We start from the raw sequence: 18,959 nt of genomic DNA, 5'->3' as shown, positions 1-18,959 counted from the left end.
CAACACCGATGTATGATAAAAACTATCCAGCAAGTGGGCATAGAGGGAACCTACTGCAACATAATAAAGGCCATATACGACAAAACCACAGCAAACATCATTCTCAATGGTGAAAAACTGAAAGGATTTCCTCTAAGATCAGGAAAAAGAGAAGGATGTCCACTCTCACCACTATTATTCCACATAGTTTTGGAAGTCTTAGCCACAGCAATCAGAGAAGAAAAAGAAATAAAAGGAATACAAACTGGAAAAGAAGAAGTACAACTGTCACTGTGTGCAGATGACATGATACTATACATAGAGAATCCTAGAGATGCCACCAGAAAACTACTAGAGCTAATCAATGAATTTGGTAAAGTTGCAGGATACAAAATAATGCACAGAAATCTCTTGCATTCCTATACACTAATGATGAAAAATCTGAAAGAGAAATTATGGAAACACTCCCGTTTACCATTGCAAGAAAAAGAATAAAATACCTAGGAATAAACCTACCTAGGGAAACAAAAGAGCTGTATGCAGAGAACTATAAGATACTGATGAAAGAAATTAAAGATGATACCAACAGATGGAGAGATATACCATGTTCTTGGATTGGAAGAATCAATATTGTGAAAATGACTATACTACCCAAAGCAATCTACAGATTCAATGCAATCCCTATCAAATTACCAATGGCATTTTTTATGGAACTAGAACAAATCATCTTAAAATTTGTATGGAGACACAGAAGAACCCCGAATAGCCAAGGCAGTCTTGAGGGAAAAATACGGAGCTGGAGGAATCAGACTCCCTGACTTCAGACTATACTACAAAGCTACAGTAATCAAGACAATATGGTACTGGCACAAAAACAGAAACATAGATCAATGGAACAAGATAGAAAGCCCAGAAATAAACGCACCCAGTTATGGTCAACTAATCTATGACAAAGGAGGCAAAGATATACAATGGAGAAAAGACAGTCTCTTCAATAAGTGGTGCTGGGAAAACTGGACAGCTACATGTAAAAGAATGAAATTAGAACAGTCCCTAACACCATACACAAAAATAAATTCAAAATGGATTCGAGACCTAAATGTAAGACCGGACACTATAAAACTCTTACAGGAAAACACAGGAAGAACACTCTTTGACATAAATCACAGCAAGATCTTTTATGATCCACCTGTTAGAGTAATGGAAATAAAAACAAAAATAAACAAATGGGACCTAATGAAACTTCAAAGCCTTTGCACAACAAAGGAAACCATAAACACGCGAAAAGACAACCCTCAAAATGGGAGAAAATATTTGCAAACGAATCAACGGACAAAGGAGTAATCTCCAAAATATATAAACAGCTCATGCAGCTCCATATTAAAGAAATAAACAACCCAATCCAAAAATGGGCAGAAGACCTAAATAGACATTTCTCCAAAGAAGACATACAGATGGCCAAGAGGCACATGAAAAGCTGCTCAACATCACTAATTATTAGAGAAATGCAAATCAAAACTACAGTGAGGTATCACCTCACACCAGTTCGAATGGGCATCATCAGAAAATCTACAAATAATAAATGCTGGAGAGGATGTGGAGAAAAGGGAACCCTCTTGCACTGTTGGTGGGAATGTAACTTGATACAGCTGCTATGGAGAACAGTATGGAGGTTCCTTAAAAAACTAATGATAGAATTACCGTATGATCCAGCAATCCGACTACCGGGCATATAACCAGAGAAAACCATAATTCAAAACGACACGTGCACCCCAATGTTCATTGCAGCACTATTTACAATAGACAGGTCATGGAAGCAACCTAAATGCCCATCGACAGGCAAATGGATTAAGAAGATGTGGTACATATATACAATGGAATATTACTCAGCCATAAAAAGGAATGAAGTTGAGTCATTTGTTGAGACGTGGATGGATCTAGAGACTGTCATACAGAGTGAAGTAAGTCAGAAAGAGAAAAACAAATATCGTATATTAATGCATGTATGTGGAACCTAGAAAAATGGTACAGGTGAACCGGTTTGCAGGGCAGAAGTTGAGACAGAGATGTAGAGAACAAACGTATGGACACCAAGGGGGGAAAACCACGGTGCGGTGGGGATGGTGGTGTCCTGAATTGGGCGATTGGGATTGACATGTATACACTGATGTGTATATAATTGATGACTAATAAGAACCTGCAGTATAAACAAACAAACAAACAACTAATACTAAACTTTCTTTGGGTTATTTGTATGTAAATATGTTAATATAAATGTTACAAACATTACATGAAATTTCTAAAAATCGTATATGTTCTGGTATAATGTCATAAGTCATGATTCTAGTTATTACTTTAAAATGTATATCTCAGAAATAACTAAAAAAAAAAAGGAAATCTGTGATCATATGCAACCTTCTATCGTGGGGGGCATGTTCCGTCATGCACAGTGTACTCAGCCCATGACCAACAGCAAACGGGGAGTTGGTGAATGAGCACCAGCGTCTTCCCTCATGGTCGGGATAACTTTGAGGCATATTCTGTAATGTTCTCAGAGTTCCCTGGAGGGGAATGAGCTATAGTTGCCCATATGCCACTTTTCAAGAGAATTGACCACTGTTAACATTTTGGTATATCCTTCCAGATATATAAACACAACTTGATTTTAATGGCTGCACGTTATTCCATTGTGAGGACAGACAAAAACTTACATTGGTACATCCAATTCTAAGCACTGGGTCCCTCCTTATATTTTACTATTATAAAAAGAGCTGGAATAAATATTTTAATGAATTTTTTTATTTCATCAATAAGTAGCTCCAAAAGATAACTCTCATTTGAAAAATAAAATAGCAATAATAATACTATTGCCACACCAAAAAAATTAAACAATAATTCCATAATATCAGCAAATATTTAATGTTCAGATTTCTCCAATTGGCTCATAAATGTTTGATGCGTTTAGTAACATTCCCTTTGGTAACTAAATCTTGACGCACGTGCTCAAGTAGCTCTTCAGGATAAATGCTTACATTTGAAAAATTACTGGGTCGAAGGTATATTATGCCTAGCTCTAGAAAGATGTTCTCACTCATTAGCCTTAAACATTCCAAAAGAACATTTTGTAAGAATGTGACAGAATTCCCAAGTGGATGGGATAAGGAGGGAATCTTTTTATTTGAATCTTTCATATGCTGATAACGGAGGGGTGATAATGCTCTGAAAGGTTTCTAGGGATTTACTGTAATGAACCTCAGGCTGATTTCCCTCCTGTCTCCTTTCGTCAGTATCAGGGGTCGGAAGTTCCTCCCATTGTATTAAGTAGCCTCTCTGGAGGAGCATGTACCCCTACTCAATAGACCAGGTGGTCTTCCTGAAGGAGCTGGCAGCCCTCACTCAGCAATCAAGAATCTGTCTGTAGAACCTGTTATCTTCCTAACAGGAAGATCTATATCTCACTCCAGTGAAGTTTCTGTGCTGCCCTGCCTTCTCAATGCTAAGTTATTTGCTATTTCATATTTATCTAAATTTACATTTTTATTTATAATTTATATAGAAGCAGGATTATAGTGGAAACGGCTAGACCGACCTGGGTTCAAATTCTGAGTTGGTCAGTTACTTGCTGCATGATCTTGGGCAAATTACTTCCCTTTTCTGAAATTCAGTTGTTCGGGAGTATAATGATAGTTTCCTCAGGTTGCTACAATGATGGAGTAACTTGGCTACTTCAATAGATACTTGTTGAATGAGTGAATATTTGCTTACCAGAGTCTTAGGGTTTTTTGTTTTTGTTTTTTGAGCTAGAAGAAATCTTAGTGCACACTGTCTTTATGTTAGAAATAAGAAAACTAAGTTCAGAGAAAATGTGAAATTTGGTCTTCATTTAACATTTATTAAACACTGAGTCTGTCAGGCACTGAAGATATGGTAATTAGCAACAGATGGTCGCTGCTTTCAAGGAGTAAGGAAGGACAGACATGTTTTAAAAAGTGCTGGACTGAGCTAATATGAGGTATTATAGAATAACCTAGCGCTGTGCTGTCCAATATGGTAGCCACTAGCCATGTGTGGCTATTTAAATTTAAATTAATTACAATTAAATAAAAGTAACTTTCAGTTCTTCAGTCACATTAATCACTTTTCAAGTGCCCAATGGCCACATATGGCTAGCGGACAGTGCAAATACAGAACACTTCCATCACTACAGAAAGTTCTACAGGATAGTGGTGCTTTCGACTTTCTCCCCAGAATAATATTCATATGCATATCTACTTCAAATTTACACAATTTCAGCGTGTTTGCACCTTGGTGAAAGCCCCTTACAATACAGGCAAGAGGTGGGCATCGGTAACTAAAAGTAAAATCAAAGATAGGAGTTTTATTATAAGCCAGAGCCCAAACTTGTGAAAATTTCAGCTTAGAACAGTTTCTGGCTGAGTTGGCTGCAGCAGAATAATGAGTCACTTGTTCATTTCAACAGGGATGGGCCCCGTTTCCTGTGCCTCGTGAGGAGCCCTGTGGTTTGGGCATACTGTGGCTTGGGCATACTGTGGTTTGGGCATATGCGGCCACATAATGATGTGTGCGCTCTTCGGACAGGGAGAGAGGGAGAGAGGTCCTCGCAGCTTCCCTGAGATTTCACTGAAACTAGATCACTTCTCTCACAATTTACTTGCAGTCTCTTTAATTGAAGACGTTACATGGCTTTCACTTCCAGTAGGCTATGTTCACTCTGTGATCACTCACTGGGTGCTTTCTATGTCCCAAGGATTGGGCTAAGTGCTACAGATATGAAGACGATTAAGACAAGAAGTTTATAATCTAGTAGAGGAGACAAACCTAAAACCAGCAAGTCATAACCAAGGCAAAACCAATGAAGTAAGTGCCGGAACAGGCAAGGTACTGGGAAATTGGAGAAAAGGAGAGATTAAATTCATTTTAGAGGACTAGGGAAGGCTTGAAAAAGGATAAAGGCATTTGAGCGTAGCCCTACAGGATATGTTGAAACAGAGTAGCATGGAATATGCATGGAATATGCTGTCACTGGGAATTACTCCACATTCAAGTTCTTGAAGTTTGCAATTCTGTACACGTTGTGATTTCTCCCACTCTTCTTTCATACTGAACTTGCTCTGTCTCCCTGGAGACTTCCAGACTCTCAAGCCCAGCTTCTTCTCATGGTCCTTCACGTGCATCCAGGTGGGACTCCGTGGTCAGAGTTTTCAACCCATTTTTGTCAGCGCTCCGCTGTCCTCTGGCTTCTGTATTTATCTGTCTTGCCCATCCCTGAACGTGCCTTGCTATATTCAAGGTCATTTATTCAGCATGAGGTCTCTCAACAACCCTCCACTCTAACTCAACATTCCTTTGTGTGTTCCCCAGTTCTCTCCCCCACCCCCATCCTCCTTGGAGGGGGAATTCCTCTCTATGAGTAGCTCCTTATCCCGTCCTTTCCCTCCTCTTCCAGAACCTAGTTCTACGCCTCATCTCCCCTCTTGTGTCTTTAGTTTTCATTGCCTGTAAATGGCTCTCTCCTTAGGGGCAGATCCAGGTTTTGTAGGGCCTGAAGCTTATTCAATCTGGAGAGCTCTCTTCAAGAAAAAGAATACAAAATTACAAATACCCACTTAAAACCAAAAGCTAATATTTATACAGAAGGGGGCCTGTGCCTGTGTAAGGGGCCCTAAATCTTAAGTGACACAGTAAATCCACCTCTGTCCATACTATAATAAAAACAATACAAAACCCCAAAGCTTCCCTTTGCTATGCTACTATGTGACTGTTCATTTTTCTTCCTCATCACTCTGAAACCTTTCAAGGTAGTAGTCTACATACACTGTCTCCACTTCCATCCCATGCCCATCATTCTATTGTTTTCTCTAAAACACCATTGACCTCCTAATCCCTAAAGCCCACGGCTTTTTCTTGGTCCTGATCTTTCTTGCCCTTTCCACAAATAATTTGACACACGGGTCATCCTCTGACTTTCGACTTCGACTATCATCCCGTTTGGCTGATCCACAAGTATATGTCCCTTGCTCTGACTTCCCTTATAAACTCCAGACCTATAATACAATTCTCTGTATGAGGTCCCATCAGCACCTCAGATTCGTCTTTGTCTGGCTGTGTCAATAGTATCACTCCTTCCCAGCCACCTGCCATAGAAATTTCAAATTGTTACTTTAAACAAAGCAACACTTCTCTGCCTTCCTCTATCCCTGAATCAGCTCTAAGATCTAGCAGTTCTGCTCTAGAAATATCCCTAGAATCAGTGTAGTCTTTCCATGCCCACCGCCATTTCTATTTCAGTGTTTCTCACTATTGACTTGGACCAATCCAAAAGACTCTATTGCTTGGAGCTGGAGAATGTCTGAGTTGGATGTGACTTGCCCCATGAAATTAATGGCACGCCAGATCTAGAATCTGGGTTTCCTGCCTCTTCTTCGTTGGCTACTTGACAGTTTTAAACCCATTGTAATCTATTTTGTGCACAAATGCCAGATTAATCTTCTTAAAAGTGGTGACTCTCACCAAATGAAACTGTAGTAGTCCCAGGTATTTCAGGGTTCCAAAATCCAGGCTCAAATAAAATCTCAACTATATCTTCTTTTGGGCACCTTGCTGTACTATATAATCAGCTGGGCTCTTGGATGTTCTCTGAACATGGCCATACTTTAATGCAAATAATTTCTGGAATTAATTTCTTCCTCCTCTGATATGTCATAGTTCAGTAGTTTGAACCTCTTATCAAATGTGATCTGATGTTGTCTTTATTTATGAGTCTGTAGTAGACATTATGGTTGACTCCCCAATATCCATTCCAACCCAGATGACTGGAAGTCCAATGAATGATCCTATCCATTTACCTGTGATTGTTTTAGGGGTAGGCTTGTGACACATTTCTGGCCAATGACACAGAAGAGAAGTCAGCTGGGTATATTCTTGGAAAATCCCCATGTCTTGGAAGGAGACATGGAAGAAACAGTCCTTTCCGATTCTGGATGTTGTTATGTCTGGATGTGACCTGCAAGAACAGCTCCAGCCACCTTGCTGTCATCTTGACAAAGGAAATAGAGAGTCTGCGCTCTCGATATTATCAAAGCTTTAATCAACCAATCCTAGTGCCTGCCCTGATTCTGGACTTCCTATTATGTGAAGTAATATATTTCCTTATTGTCCAAGCCACTTTAAGTCACATTTTTCTGTTATTTGCACCAGGAAACAATGTTTTGTTTCTGATGCTAGATTTTAAGCTTCCTGAATTCAGGGACTGTATCTATTTACATTTCTAGCTCTCTTAGGGCTTGGAACACAGCAGATACTCAAAAAATGGGATTGTGAAATTAATATATATATATATTTCTGAGATATAACTAGTAAAAGTGTTTGCAATTTATAGAGCTCTATTTTCCCATAGCAATTTAGAGATAACAAAATAAAGTTTAGGTAGATTAAATAACTTATTCAGGGAATTTTATTTCTCAAAGTCATACCAAGTTCTGAACAATTTGTTCTCTTTGTCTCAAGTCCTTGTCTGTGACTGCCATGCCTGTTAGGGTCCCAAGAGTACTGGGGACTGAAGGAAAGAAAAGCAGCAAGCCATACTTGTGCTTAACCCAGCAATAATGCCAATACAGTATCCTAGTTATTTCTGGCTCAGAGCTCAGGACTGGAACCCCTTCTTCTCCCAGTCCCAGTTCATAGTGATACCTCTAGTGCCAGGGCCAGGAATCCCCATAAATATAACACTTTACATGCAGAGGTATTTTCCTGGGAAGATGGATCATAGCTTTTATTAGATTCTCAGAGGGGTCTGTGACCCCTTGAAAGGCAATATAACATGAGATGATATCTCAAAAGTAAATGAAAATAAAAACTTTTAAAATGTTCCCCATTCAGTGGACTTACTACCTCCCAGTGTTGTTCTGAATTTTGTTATCTAAAGGACCAGTAGACAAGGAACCATTTGTAGATCATGAAGTAGGATACATTTAGGGACCAGAGAAGGCTAGGTACCTCCAGTCAAGACCAGTGCAAAAGGAAAATGCAGAGCCCCTTGTTGGAAAATTATTAGCATAGCATTAAACCAAGCACAAGGCCCTTCTAAGCCAGGACCCCTATGCAACTACAGGTTGCACACCCATGAAACTGGTCCTGCCTCTAGGACATACCACTAAACACACTATTAATTACCTGCCTAATTATGTTATATTCCTTTGGACTGCCACGCAGTCCTCCATCCATTTTGGGGGCATCTAGAATATGCCAGGGATTGTGTTAAGTGCTGTGGATTCCAGATAGGAGCATACATTCATAACATTGGGTGTCTATTACATAAAAGGCCTTGTTCTATGTTCTGGGACTATGGCTCTGCATAAGACATTCATGTTGGGCAGAAACAATAAATAAACAGGAAAAATATCAGATAGTGACAGGTGATGAGAAAGAAATTAACATAGGATGATGTGATACAGGGTGACTAGGTGGCTATCTTATTTTTTTACATCTTTATTGGAGTATAATTGCTTTACAGTGGTGTGTTAGTTTCTGCTTTATAACAAAGTGAATCAGCTATACATATACATATATGCCCATATCTCCTCCCTCTTGCCTCTCCCTCCCACCCTCCCTATCCCCACCCCCCTAGGTGGTCACAGAGCACCAAGCTGATCTCCCTGTGCTATGTGGCTTCTTCCCACTAGCTATCTATTTTACATTTGGTAGTGTATATATGTCCATGCCTAGGTGGCTATTTTAGATTAGGTGGTCAGGGAGGCCCTTTCTGAGATGACATTTGAACTAAGACTTTACTGAAAATAGGCCAGCCCTGCCTCCATGGGAGGTGGAGAGAGTTATCTTAAGCTTGGGCAATGACAAAAGCTCAAGGCTGGAAAGAGGGAGAGAAAATGAATGCCAGAGTGAACAGAGGTAGTGGGTAAGGGGAAGGATGAAATTGCGAGAGGTGGGAGGGAGCAGCCGGCAGAGACCAAATTATCATTTTTTGGTAAAAGGATTGTTTGAGAGCAAAGGAGTGAGCAGAGTCCGGCGAGAAGGTCCTGGCAGGAACTCAGGCTAAAGTGGTGGCTAGGTGACTAGGATGAGAATAGCGGAGATGAAGCTAGGTGGGCCGATACGGGTCCCGAATGCTCCTCACAGCCCGCAGTCTCCCACCAGGGAGGGCCCGGGGCTGGGTCAGGTGAGTGGGTGGCCCGCTTGTAGCCTCGCGGAGCACCGCCCCCAGGGGCCGGCGCGCGTCCGCTGCCCCGCCGACGTGGCCGGCGCAGTAGGCCGCGCACGTGTCTGCTCCAGGGCTGGGGAACAGGGCAGCGCGGGGGTCTCAGGTTCCTGGTGATCAGAGGCCGGGGCGCCAGCTGGCCCGAGCCTGGCGTCCGCGGGCGCGAGCAGAGCAGTTGGGCCGGGTGGAAGGGGGCTGGGTCACGGCGAGGAGGGGGCGGCCTGGCGGGCGCGCGCGCTAGCCGCGTGCACGCGCCGGGGCGGGGAAGGATGGGGGCGGGGTGGGGGCAGCCCTTTCCCAAGGCGGTAGCGGGGGTGGTGTCGCTGTTGCCCTTTTAAGCCGCGGGGCAGCCGCCTCCTGCCGGTGGAGTCAGTTACAAAGGGAGCAGCCGCCCAGGCCGCCACACAGCCCCTCGCCATTTTCCAGCCCCGACCGACGCGGGCCGGGGCGGCGGGGAGAGGCGGAGCCGCGAGAGCGCGGCCCGGGCCGGCCCCGCGGGGCGGTCGCGGCCGTGACGGCGGCTCCGGGCCCGGCTCCCCTTCCGCACCCCTCCCGCCGGAGATGAGGGGAAGATGTCCGTGTCAGGGCTCAAGGCCGAGCTGAAGTTCCTGGCGTCCATCTTCGACAAGAACCACGAGAGATTCCGCATCGTCAGTTGGAAGCTGGACGAGCTGCATTGCCAGTTCCTGGTGCCGCCACCGGCGCCGCCGGGCAGCCCTCACTCCCCGCCGCCGCCGCTCACACTCCACTGCAATATCACGGTGAGGCGCCCGGCCGCAGCCCTGTATGGCCGGGCCGGGGAGGAAAGGGGCGCCCAGAGTCCCTGGACAAAGGGGAGCCTGCCCCGGAGAGGCCCCTCGGACCCCCGGGCGGGGCGGGCCCGCCCCTTTCCCCGGAGAAGGGCCCGGCCCAGCCCCGCCGGGACTGCGCGCGGCTCGGGTGGGAGGAAGCGGGCTGCTCGTTTCTCCGGCTCTTCCCACCGGCCTGGGTTTGGGACTCCTGGTCCCTCTCGGCCCCCGTCGCCGCGCCCTGAGGTGGGAGACCGCTGCCGGCCGAGCCCTCGCTGGGTCGCCATGGCCGCCCACAGCCAGGGGCCTGCCTCCGGGGCCGCGGTGCGGCGGGTCGGCTGTTGTTTGAGCCCCGGCGGGGCAGGCGAAGGGCCCTCAAGTTTGAGCGCGTCCTTCTCGAGTCAGATTTCCCTGGTTCCGCGTATTCCCCCAATTATATTTTAAGTTTGTGCTTAAGGAAAAGCTAACATTGAAAACTGACGCATTTGAGGAAAAAAAGTTTAGAATGCAGCCTCTGGCACTGTTTGAATTATCCCCTTCCTGCTGGCCTGGCTCCGCACTAACGCGTTTCCGAAGGCGCATTGGACCTTGGATGCGGCAGGTGTTCTGGGAGTATGTTTGTGCAGCCCCTCCTGTGGGTAAGCCGTTCAGATTAGGAGCTGGCGAAAGGCGATACGTGCCCAAGTCTGCTGCCCAGTAGGATTGTTTTATGTCCCAAAGCCGAGAAGACCCTTTAAAGCTCACTCTTTAACTTCATCTGAAATCTCGTCAGAAACGCGTAAAAAAAAAAAAAAAAAAAGAAATGTTAAATAAGTTTCTTCATAAAAGTGTATGATGAGGCTGTTCGTTGTGAAATTGACTTAGGGTATTGGTCCAAACTGCGGAATATGCCTCTTATAACAGGAGTTAAGGTTTCACGTTCCTCTGTAAATATGGCTAAAACCGAGTCTGGCGTCTTTAAACTCCCTTTTGTTAAGTTAGTAGGTACTTAAGTGCCTACCCTGCAGCGTACCTGGCGCTCTGTAAAAGCCTTGAAGTTATGATAATTAACATTAAAGTAGTTTTCAGAATACTGGGGAACAGGTGTATATTTCAGGAAAAAAAAGTTCAGTAAAGAGCTGTACTCAGGTGTTCTTTTCTAGGCGCTGATTTTGCACAACTGGGTAGCGCAGTCCCTGCTTTCAGAACTTAGTCTTCTCGGGGGAAGAGTTTTACACAACGAAGTGTGACCAGGTTCTATGGTATCATCATGAAAGCCGAAGAGAGCAATTAACTTTGACTTTGGTGGTGGTGGGGTCGCTTCAGAGAAGGCCTTGAGGAGAGGCTGATTGTGGAGTTGGGCTTTCACAGGTGAGTAGAATTTTGGAAGGGAAGGAAACGGCATTTCGGGCAGAGGAAACTCCATCCAAAAAAGACAGCAAAGCTTGAGAAAATGTGGATTGATTAGGCGTAGAGAAGTTATAATGAGTCTTGAGAAGCCCAGGATATAGGCTGGTGAAGGTGAAGATTTTCCAAGAATGGAAAACAGGAAGTAGTAGTGAGCATGAAGTAGGTGATAATAAAGAGACTGGCTAGTCTGAATGATGATTGCTCTGGTACAGGTTCAGGTGTGGCCAGGAAAAAGTAGGGCTGGTTTCAATGATAGAGTGAACTTGTAGGCTTGTGGGCGAGCTGCTGAGTTAGGTAAATGGGAAGATGTTTTTGCCATCCAGGACTAGGAGTGGTTCTGTACAGTGGGTGGCATTAGGAAAAGTGTGTGGTTTTGGTAATCCCAGTGGGGGTGGGATGGTGGTGTTGCTGTGCTGTGCTGGCATTTAGTGGCAGGGGTACAGGGATGCCAGATGTCTTGTAATGTTCAGGCAGTCTGCCACGACAGAGAATTATCCCACTTCAAATGCCAGCAGTGCCCTATTGAGAGCCATATTGGAGGCTGATGGAGTCAGCTGCACAGAAAGATACTGAGTGATGACCTGGATTAGGAAGTGGAACAAGAAGTGAATTAGAGGCGCCTGGCAAAAGGAGGTTCTGGTGGGGACTAGTATAATGGTACCACTAATACAAACTATTCAAATTGAGATGTTAGTGAATTATGACACATTATCGTGGTAGATGCTCAGTGTATACGAATGTGTGTTAACATTATTATGGAGAAACATCAAACATATAAAAAGTTGAATAGTGTGGAGAACCTCCACGTACCCAGCCTCAACAGTGATAAACTTTTGGCCAATCTTATTTCATCTATACCCCACCTCGGATTATTTTGAAGCAGATTCCAGACATATCACTTCATCTGTAAATATTTCGGTGTGTATCTCTAAAAGATAAAGACTCTTTAAGCATGGCTGAGTGTTTAGATAAAATCACCATGGTTTGCTCTTGCTGATGCCATTTTCTTAGAGGGGAAGGAGCAAGGAAAAAATGGGGCTGGATTTCATATGTCAGGACCTGTCTACTGTGTTTGATTTGCTATTCTCTAAAAAGTTTTAGCTCTTAAAAAATAATAGTAATTTTGATCTATCTTTTAAAAAACTTTTCCTCTTATTTCCTCTTATTCCCATATATTTATTGAGCTCTTCTACATGCCAGGCCCTGTCTTCTCCATGCTTATCAAGAAGCATCCTTAGGCAGTTTCTGTAATGTTTGAGTGAATGGTACCTCACTAGTTGTTTCCTTATACACCTGCATGTCAATTTCTGAGTAGTCCTCTAAAGATATTGTGCCCCCTTTTTCTTTCAGGCTTCTGCGTCAGCATTTTTTCCCATGTGGAATGTGCCCCTTACCCTACCCCAATCTGTCTTGACATGTCTGACCATCCCCAAGGCTCTTCTAGTCATAAGCTGTTTATGCTGATATCTATTTCCTTTCCTGTCTTCTATAGTCCTTAACTGTTTATTGCTTTGGTTATGTTTTCTTAATATTATAATAGTTGTGGAGTTTTTTTTTTTTAGTTGTGTAGTTTTTAAAAGTCTTTTTTATGGTGGCAGGGGGGAATATTCTGTAGTTATATTTTTCATCTTCCTCTCACTAAATGCTCAGTAAATATTTGTACTATTGATGATATGGCCACCATTTTAGCTATATTCTGTTGGAACAAAAATCTTAACTACCATGTAAGTTAACTGCCAAGAGTTGGTCAAAAGGGCAGAGAAAACATCAAGAAAGTGTCATGGGTAGTGCATAAATATTTAAAAGGCCACTTAGGGTTCGATAGGAAATCTGCAATTTGACTTCACGTGAAAGCGTTTTAAGAAGTAAACGAAACAAAAAACAAACCAAAAAAAAAACAAGGCATAGATGTGTTACTCTTTAGGCCAAGGGAATGAAGCTAAATTTTTTTTCTGTTTTATAAATTTGTCCTAATCTTAAGTATGAAAGGGAAAGAGTGCTATTTTCAACTTCAAGGAGTCTTTTTTAAAAAACTTGTTTTCTGTGAACTCATGATATGAAAGTTTGTCATGCAAACTTAAAAGTATTGTCTTTCCATTTTCACTAAATAGATCTAATTGCCAGTCAGTGCTAACATCCAGTTATGATCACACCTAAAATCAAAGCAGCTCGTTTTAATAACTTGTGCAGCCTTATTGGGAGCTAGTGTAGGACTTTGTTTTAGTCCTTTTGAAATATTTAGCATACCTTGGCAACTCCATTACTCCTTTTATGGACTTCTTGGCATTTGGGAACTCTTGGTAGGGAATTGCTGTTTTAGAGTGAGAAATCCCCCCCAGGAAGTAAATTAGCTGGTAAACAAATAAAACCTCATAGTACTTTATTATTTGTGTAGCATAAATCATTACTCTTTCTGCCTGAGTGGCTATTTGCCAGGCTATTTGTGGTGGAACATTTTTTTAATTAAATTTCTATTCATCATTGCCAAAAAGGTTACCCCCCTCCCAACCCTAACAGCAAGATACTAAATTAAAAATGTTAGAACTGAGAGTTTAGGAGATGGAAAAAAATTTAGTCTTTAGTCATTGGGACCTTAAGCAAATTACTACTTTCACTGTATTTTTCTATGAAATAGATAATACTTTTTGCCCCACATGAGAGCATATATAGGAAAGCTCTTTAACATTGATAATGATCTCTACAAATATAAAAGTGATGGTGTCATTAGCAGCTGAATAACACTTTTGAAAATGCTTTTTAATAGCTTTTCATGGGAAATAAACCAGTGCTGTTAATTTCTTAATTTTTCTTGTTTCTAGTCTTTACATTGATAAAAAGTAGCCCAGAGAAGGTTATACAAAGGAAAATAACAAAACTTGACTAAAGAGCCCAAGACCTTTTCTTTGGTCTGCTCTCCTGGGACAGATTACTTTTCCAAATTGAACTCCTGGAGAATCTTTTGGAAGTATCACAGCTGTCATGTTAAGCACCTCAGTGGTACTTTCAGTCCAGAGGAATCATTGTTTCCATTCATTTGACCAATTTATAATATAGAGTCAAATTCCTAGTTGGTATCTCTCTTCCCTCATCCCCATTTTTATGCCCTTCCTTGAAAGGAACAGATACATGAAGAGAGGAGACTTAGATTTCCATTTTGTGAATGGTGTATCCTTTAGTAACTTGTTTTTTTTCGTTGTTGTTGTTAAACTTCCTTAGGCCTGGAAAAGGATAGTATTAGATAAATGTCAGCTAGTTGAGGGGTGGGGAATTGAATTTAGTGGGGAATTGAATTTAAATAGTCCCTGCCAAATAAAGCATTACTGGAGAGCCAGAGTGGTGAAGCAGAGGTCCCTTTTTCCAAGGCCATTGTAATAGTGTTCTGTGTTCTCTTCTGAAAGATCGTTCTGAAAGACAAAGCGGACTCAGAACCAAGGAAACCAGTGGTTTCTGCAGATTAGGTGGTTTGAATTCTCTTCAGCACTTTTGTTTTCTCTGCCTCAGTGCCTTTAGAATGATGTTTTGATTAGCTGTAATTTGCTATTCAAACAAACACTTAGGAATTTTTTTCAGATCACAGGGGTATATATGCATTTTTCTTTTATCAAATGTTAGTGTTTTTACTCTGCTTCTCTGGGCTCTGGTCATGTTAGATATTTAGTTGTATGTTATTTACTTGTAAAATGATTATCAGGGAGCAATCTCTTTTTCTTCTTTTTTTTGGGTAGCTTTTTTATGTTGTCAGGTCATTTAGAATTTTATTAAGCTACCATATGGTAATTCTGTCAGTTTATTTCACTCTCCATCCCACATTTATTGAACGGCAAAGTGTGAAAATAGAGTGTCCCATAGCTGTTCTCCAGAAGAATTAAAACTGTTATACCTTTGAACCTTCAACAAGAAGTATGTGTATCAATTTTCAAAAAAAGTTAGGATACAGCCATCTCCAGGGATTTCATGTCATTTGGAAAAATGCCAGAAACTGAGCATTCTGGCAGGCAGTTTTGCTGGCTGGTGCTTGATATAGAGCCACACATCGGTCTCTTAGTGGGTTTATGTGGAAAAATAGGTAAAGCTATTTCTGAACAAGACAAACTCCTTAGGCAATGACAAGCGAAGAGGTTGGTTTGATTAACCTTGAGTTATGTTGCCTTAGATTAGGACAACACAACATTTTATGGTGGCAGTGGCCATGGTGGTGAATTTCTTTGAAATTTGTCCACTTATGGTAACCTTTATGGTGGTGGTCACAGACAACTTCATCCTTCAAGCCTTAAAATCACTATAAAACTAATAGTAGAATTGAGGAAAAACAGGGTCCCTGAGTAATTAGATGCTTAGATAATTGTCTAAAATTTTCATAACTGGCGAGAAAGAGAGGTGTTAGAAGCACTTAAACATTTAGTGTAAGGAAAGCTGCTTGAACTTTCACTGGGATTTTAGAGCACCATCTGTTGTTTAAAAATTGTATATCATGGGTCATTTTAAAGAGAAATAGTAAGGAAACTATCTTTTCAAGATAGATACAAAGCTTAGTTGTTAACCTTGTAAAAATTTAAAAGCTTGAGGTATAGGAGAGGTTGAAAGCATTAATGCTTAGTTTTAAGTATTGGTGATAATTTTAGATGCCTTTCAAAGTATGTAGATTGTCTTCTAAATATTACACTGAACAAGCCTTAACCATCATGTGAAATTTGTGCTGAAGATTCAGTTTCCAGAGGTGGTGGTAGTGGATATTTTATAATGTGGAAAATAAGACATTTAAGAAGTCTAAAAACCAGATAAGCAAAACTAGAAAAAAAAAATCACCTGTAATTCTACCACTCAGAAGACACCACTGTCAAAATTATGGTACATATCTTGTCATCTGGTCATCTTTTTTCTCTTATGTTTATGTAGATTCCCTCTCCCTTTAAAAAAAAATCAGGTTATTTTGTTATCTGATTTTTCACTCAGTAATATTGTAGACCTTTGTCATAAACTTTTTCCTCCAATGTCTTCAATTATCATGTGCTGTTCTGCTACATGACTACAGCATTGAGTCAGTCGTGTCTGCTACTATCGGTGGTTTCTTTTTTCTTCTATTTTAAGTAATGCTTTGAGCATTAATAGCTAGAGCTAAATCCTTGTGCATATAGGTAATATCCTTTGAAATTTTCCTAGAAGTGATAGCTTTCTGTTCTTGTTGATGAATTGGTTTTTGGAGATGTTGTAACAAATTATATTGTATAGGAACTTTTTTTTTCTTCCAGGTAGCCGCTTTTATTAGATTGGTAAAAACGTTAGCAGGTGTGAAGTGAAAGGGGCGTTCTCACAGTCATGGCACAAAGTATAGTATAAATATCTATGACCCTTTAGAAAACAGTTTGGTTTCTTTTAACCCTCTCTATTTTGGCAGGATATATGCTGGCTACCCCAGTTGGCCAACATTGTCCTTGTGATGCTGGATCTCCAAGAAAGACGGCTCTGGTCCCAGAGAAGACCCAGATTTGCCTGGTTTAGCTCATCTGACAGCTAACCACTGGGAGTAGGATAGGCTGGTAGAGACCTGTGATCAGGTTTTGGGTCAAGGGAGGCAGGTAGGAAGATGGGAAGGAGATAGGAAAACTAACCTCAGTAGAACCACATTAATATAGAATGATAAAAGGATGTTTCTTCCAAGGAAGAAATTCTGAGAGTGAGGGGGAAAAAGGTTGGGAGATAGGGGGCAGGCAGCAGTTATCAAGGTTTTTTGGAGTCAAGACTCTTTTACACTATTAAAAATATATTGAGGTCCCAAGGAGCTTTTGTTTATGTAGGTTGTCAATATTTATCATTAGAAATTAAGACAAATATTTAAAATATTCATTAAGATAAACTCATTACATGTTAATATAAATGTTTTTGTGGAAAATGACCTTATGCTCTAAACCAAAAAGTTTTAATGAGAATAGTGGCACAATTTTACTTTTTTTTTTTGCGATACGCGGGCCTCTCACTGTTGTGGCCTCTCCTGTTGCGGAGCACAGGCTCTGGACGCACAGGCTCAGCAGCCATGGCTCACGGGCCCAGCTGCTCAGTGGCATGTGGGATCTTCCTGGACTGGGGCACGAACCTGTGTCCCCTGCATTGGCAGGTGGACTCTCAACCACTGCGCCACCAGGGAAGCCCCACAATTTTACATTTTTTGAGGTGAATCTCTTTGATGTCTGGTCTATCATTTGCTTCTGCATTCAATCTGTGGTGATATGTTGTTCTGGTTGAAGTAATAGGAAGAAAATCCAGCCTCATACCGATACTTGGTTGGAAAAAGGAATATTGTAACAGCTGTTTTAGATAGTTGTAGATATTCATTTTGGATACTCTACCCAAACTTGTTTTTTTCTTGAACTTTGAATGTATCTTTTACCCATGATATTATGACATCATGCATTGGTCATTTGGAAAATAATGGTTCACTGAAATCTTCTAAATGTTGATACATTTTGTTAGGTGACATGGAAACATTATATTCATTAATATCACCATCAACCTCATCAGAATACTGTTAGGAAGCTGTCAGGCTCACAGTGGTAGATACAGGTTTTGCAAAATTCTAATTTTTGCTTGAAAGCTTGAATTTTATCATTGGCAATAAATACTGTCCTGTGTTTTCCTTGAAATGACAGGCTCTCTTCATTCTTTTTGGAGAAAACATCTATCAAAAATCCAAGTTGGAATAACCATTGTTTGTCAGTCATTCTTTCAAGTGAAAATTGTGTCCTGTGAAAGTGGTTAGTTCAGCTCACAATTGTCATACAAGTGCTTTTTCTCATGTGTTCTGTAGGAGTGCTCATGTGTGCTTCACATTTCATCACTTGCAATATTAAAAAGACATAAGGATTGAGATTTAGTAAAATAACTGCCTCATCACAGACATTCATAAGTGAAATGCCTTTTTTTTCTTTTAAACACCTTGAATGACTGGTGGTGAATACCATGTCTTCAAGTATAGTTTGGTGTCACTGCCTTTATCTGTGCTAAGGTACCAGCAGTTAGTTTTACCCACCATTATGTCTGCACCATTGGTACAGATGTCAATGTGAAAAAGGCAATTAACATCTTAGTATTCTTGTAGAAATAGTTTGGACCTAGGAGTCCAAGGGCTCCACTTGAGAACTGTTAACATAGTTGCTTAGACCTAGTATATATCCTGTCTTCTTTTGTACAGGATTAGAGAAATATGGCATAGGTAGTAACTGATCTCAGTATTTCTTTTATGTTTTTCTCTTTTTTTACAATTCTTATAATACGGTTTTGAGGGGTTTTAGTCCAGAGCAACAGTTCATATATTTTCTTTTGCTTATGCAGAAGTTTAATCTACATAATGAAGCAGAGAATTTAGTGCTTTTTTTTTTCTTTTAAGGCTAAAGAAAATACAAATCTAAAACAATAAAAATGGTTTAGATGGTGTGTTCTCAAACTAGGCTGAAGAATTTAAAGAAAATGTAATAAGTAATTCTGTTTAAGAATAGGATTAATTTTGAAGACAGTCTGTTTACCTTTTAGCCTTAAAGAGGTTTGGGACACAGTAAGAGTTTGAGGAATGAGAA

At 41.2% G+C, this 18,959-nt stretch overlaps 1 protein-coding gene across 1 annotated transcript in view; it reads left to right on the top strand.

Moving 5' to 3' along the window:
* The first annotated feature begins 9,681 nt into the window (after window positions 1-9,681).
* The window catches only part of UBE2Q2 (ubiquitin conjugating enzyme E2 Q2), a 72,106-nt gene continuing 62,828 nt past the window's right edge, over window positions 9,682-18,959 (top strand). Inside the window, exon 1 of the mRNA XM_029238410.1 lies at window positions 9,682-9,975. Coding sequence (XP_029094243.1) covers window positions 9,787-9,975 — 189 coding nt within the window. The 5' untranslated portion in view covers window positions 9,682-9,786. The remainder of the gene's footprint in view (window positions 9,976-18,959) is intronic.

This window comes from Monodon monoceros, unplaced genomic scaffold (assembly GCF_005190385.1).
Source record: "Monodon monoceros isolate NGI ecotype Baffin Bay Population unplaced genomic scaffold, NGI_Narwhal_1 Super_Scaffold_21, whole genome shotgun sequence".
Taxonomy (NCBI): domain Eukaryota; kingdom Metazoa; phylum Chordata; class Mammalia; order Artiodactyla; family Monodontidae; genus Monodon; species Monodon monoceros.
Note: the sequence above shows the minus strand (reverse complement) of the source record. Positions and strands in the feature narration are given on the sequence as shown.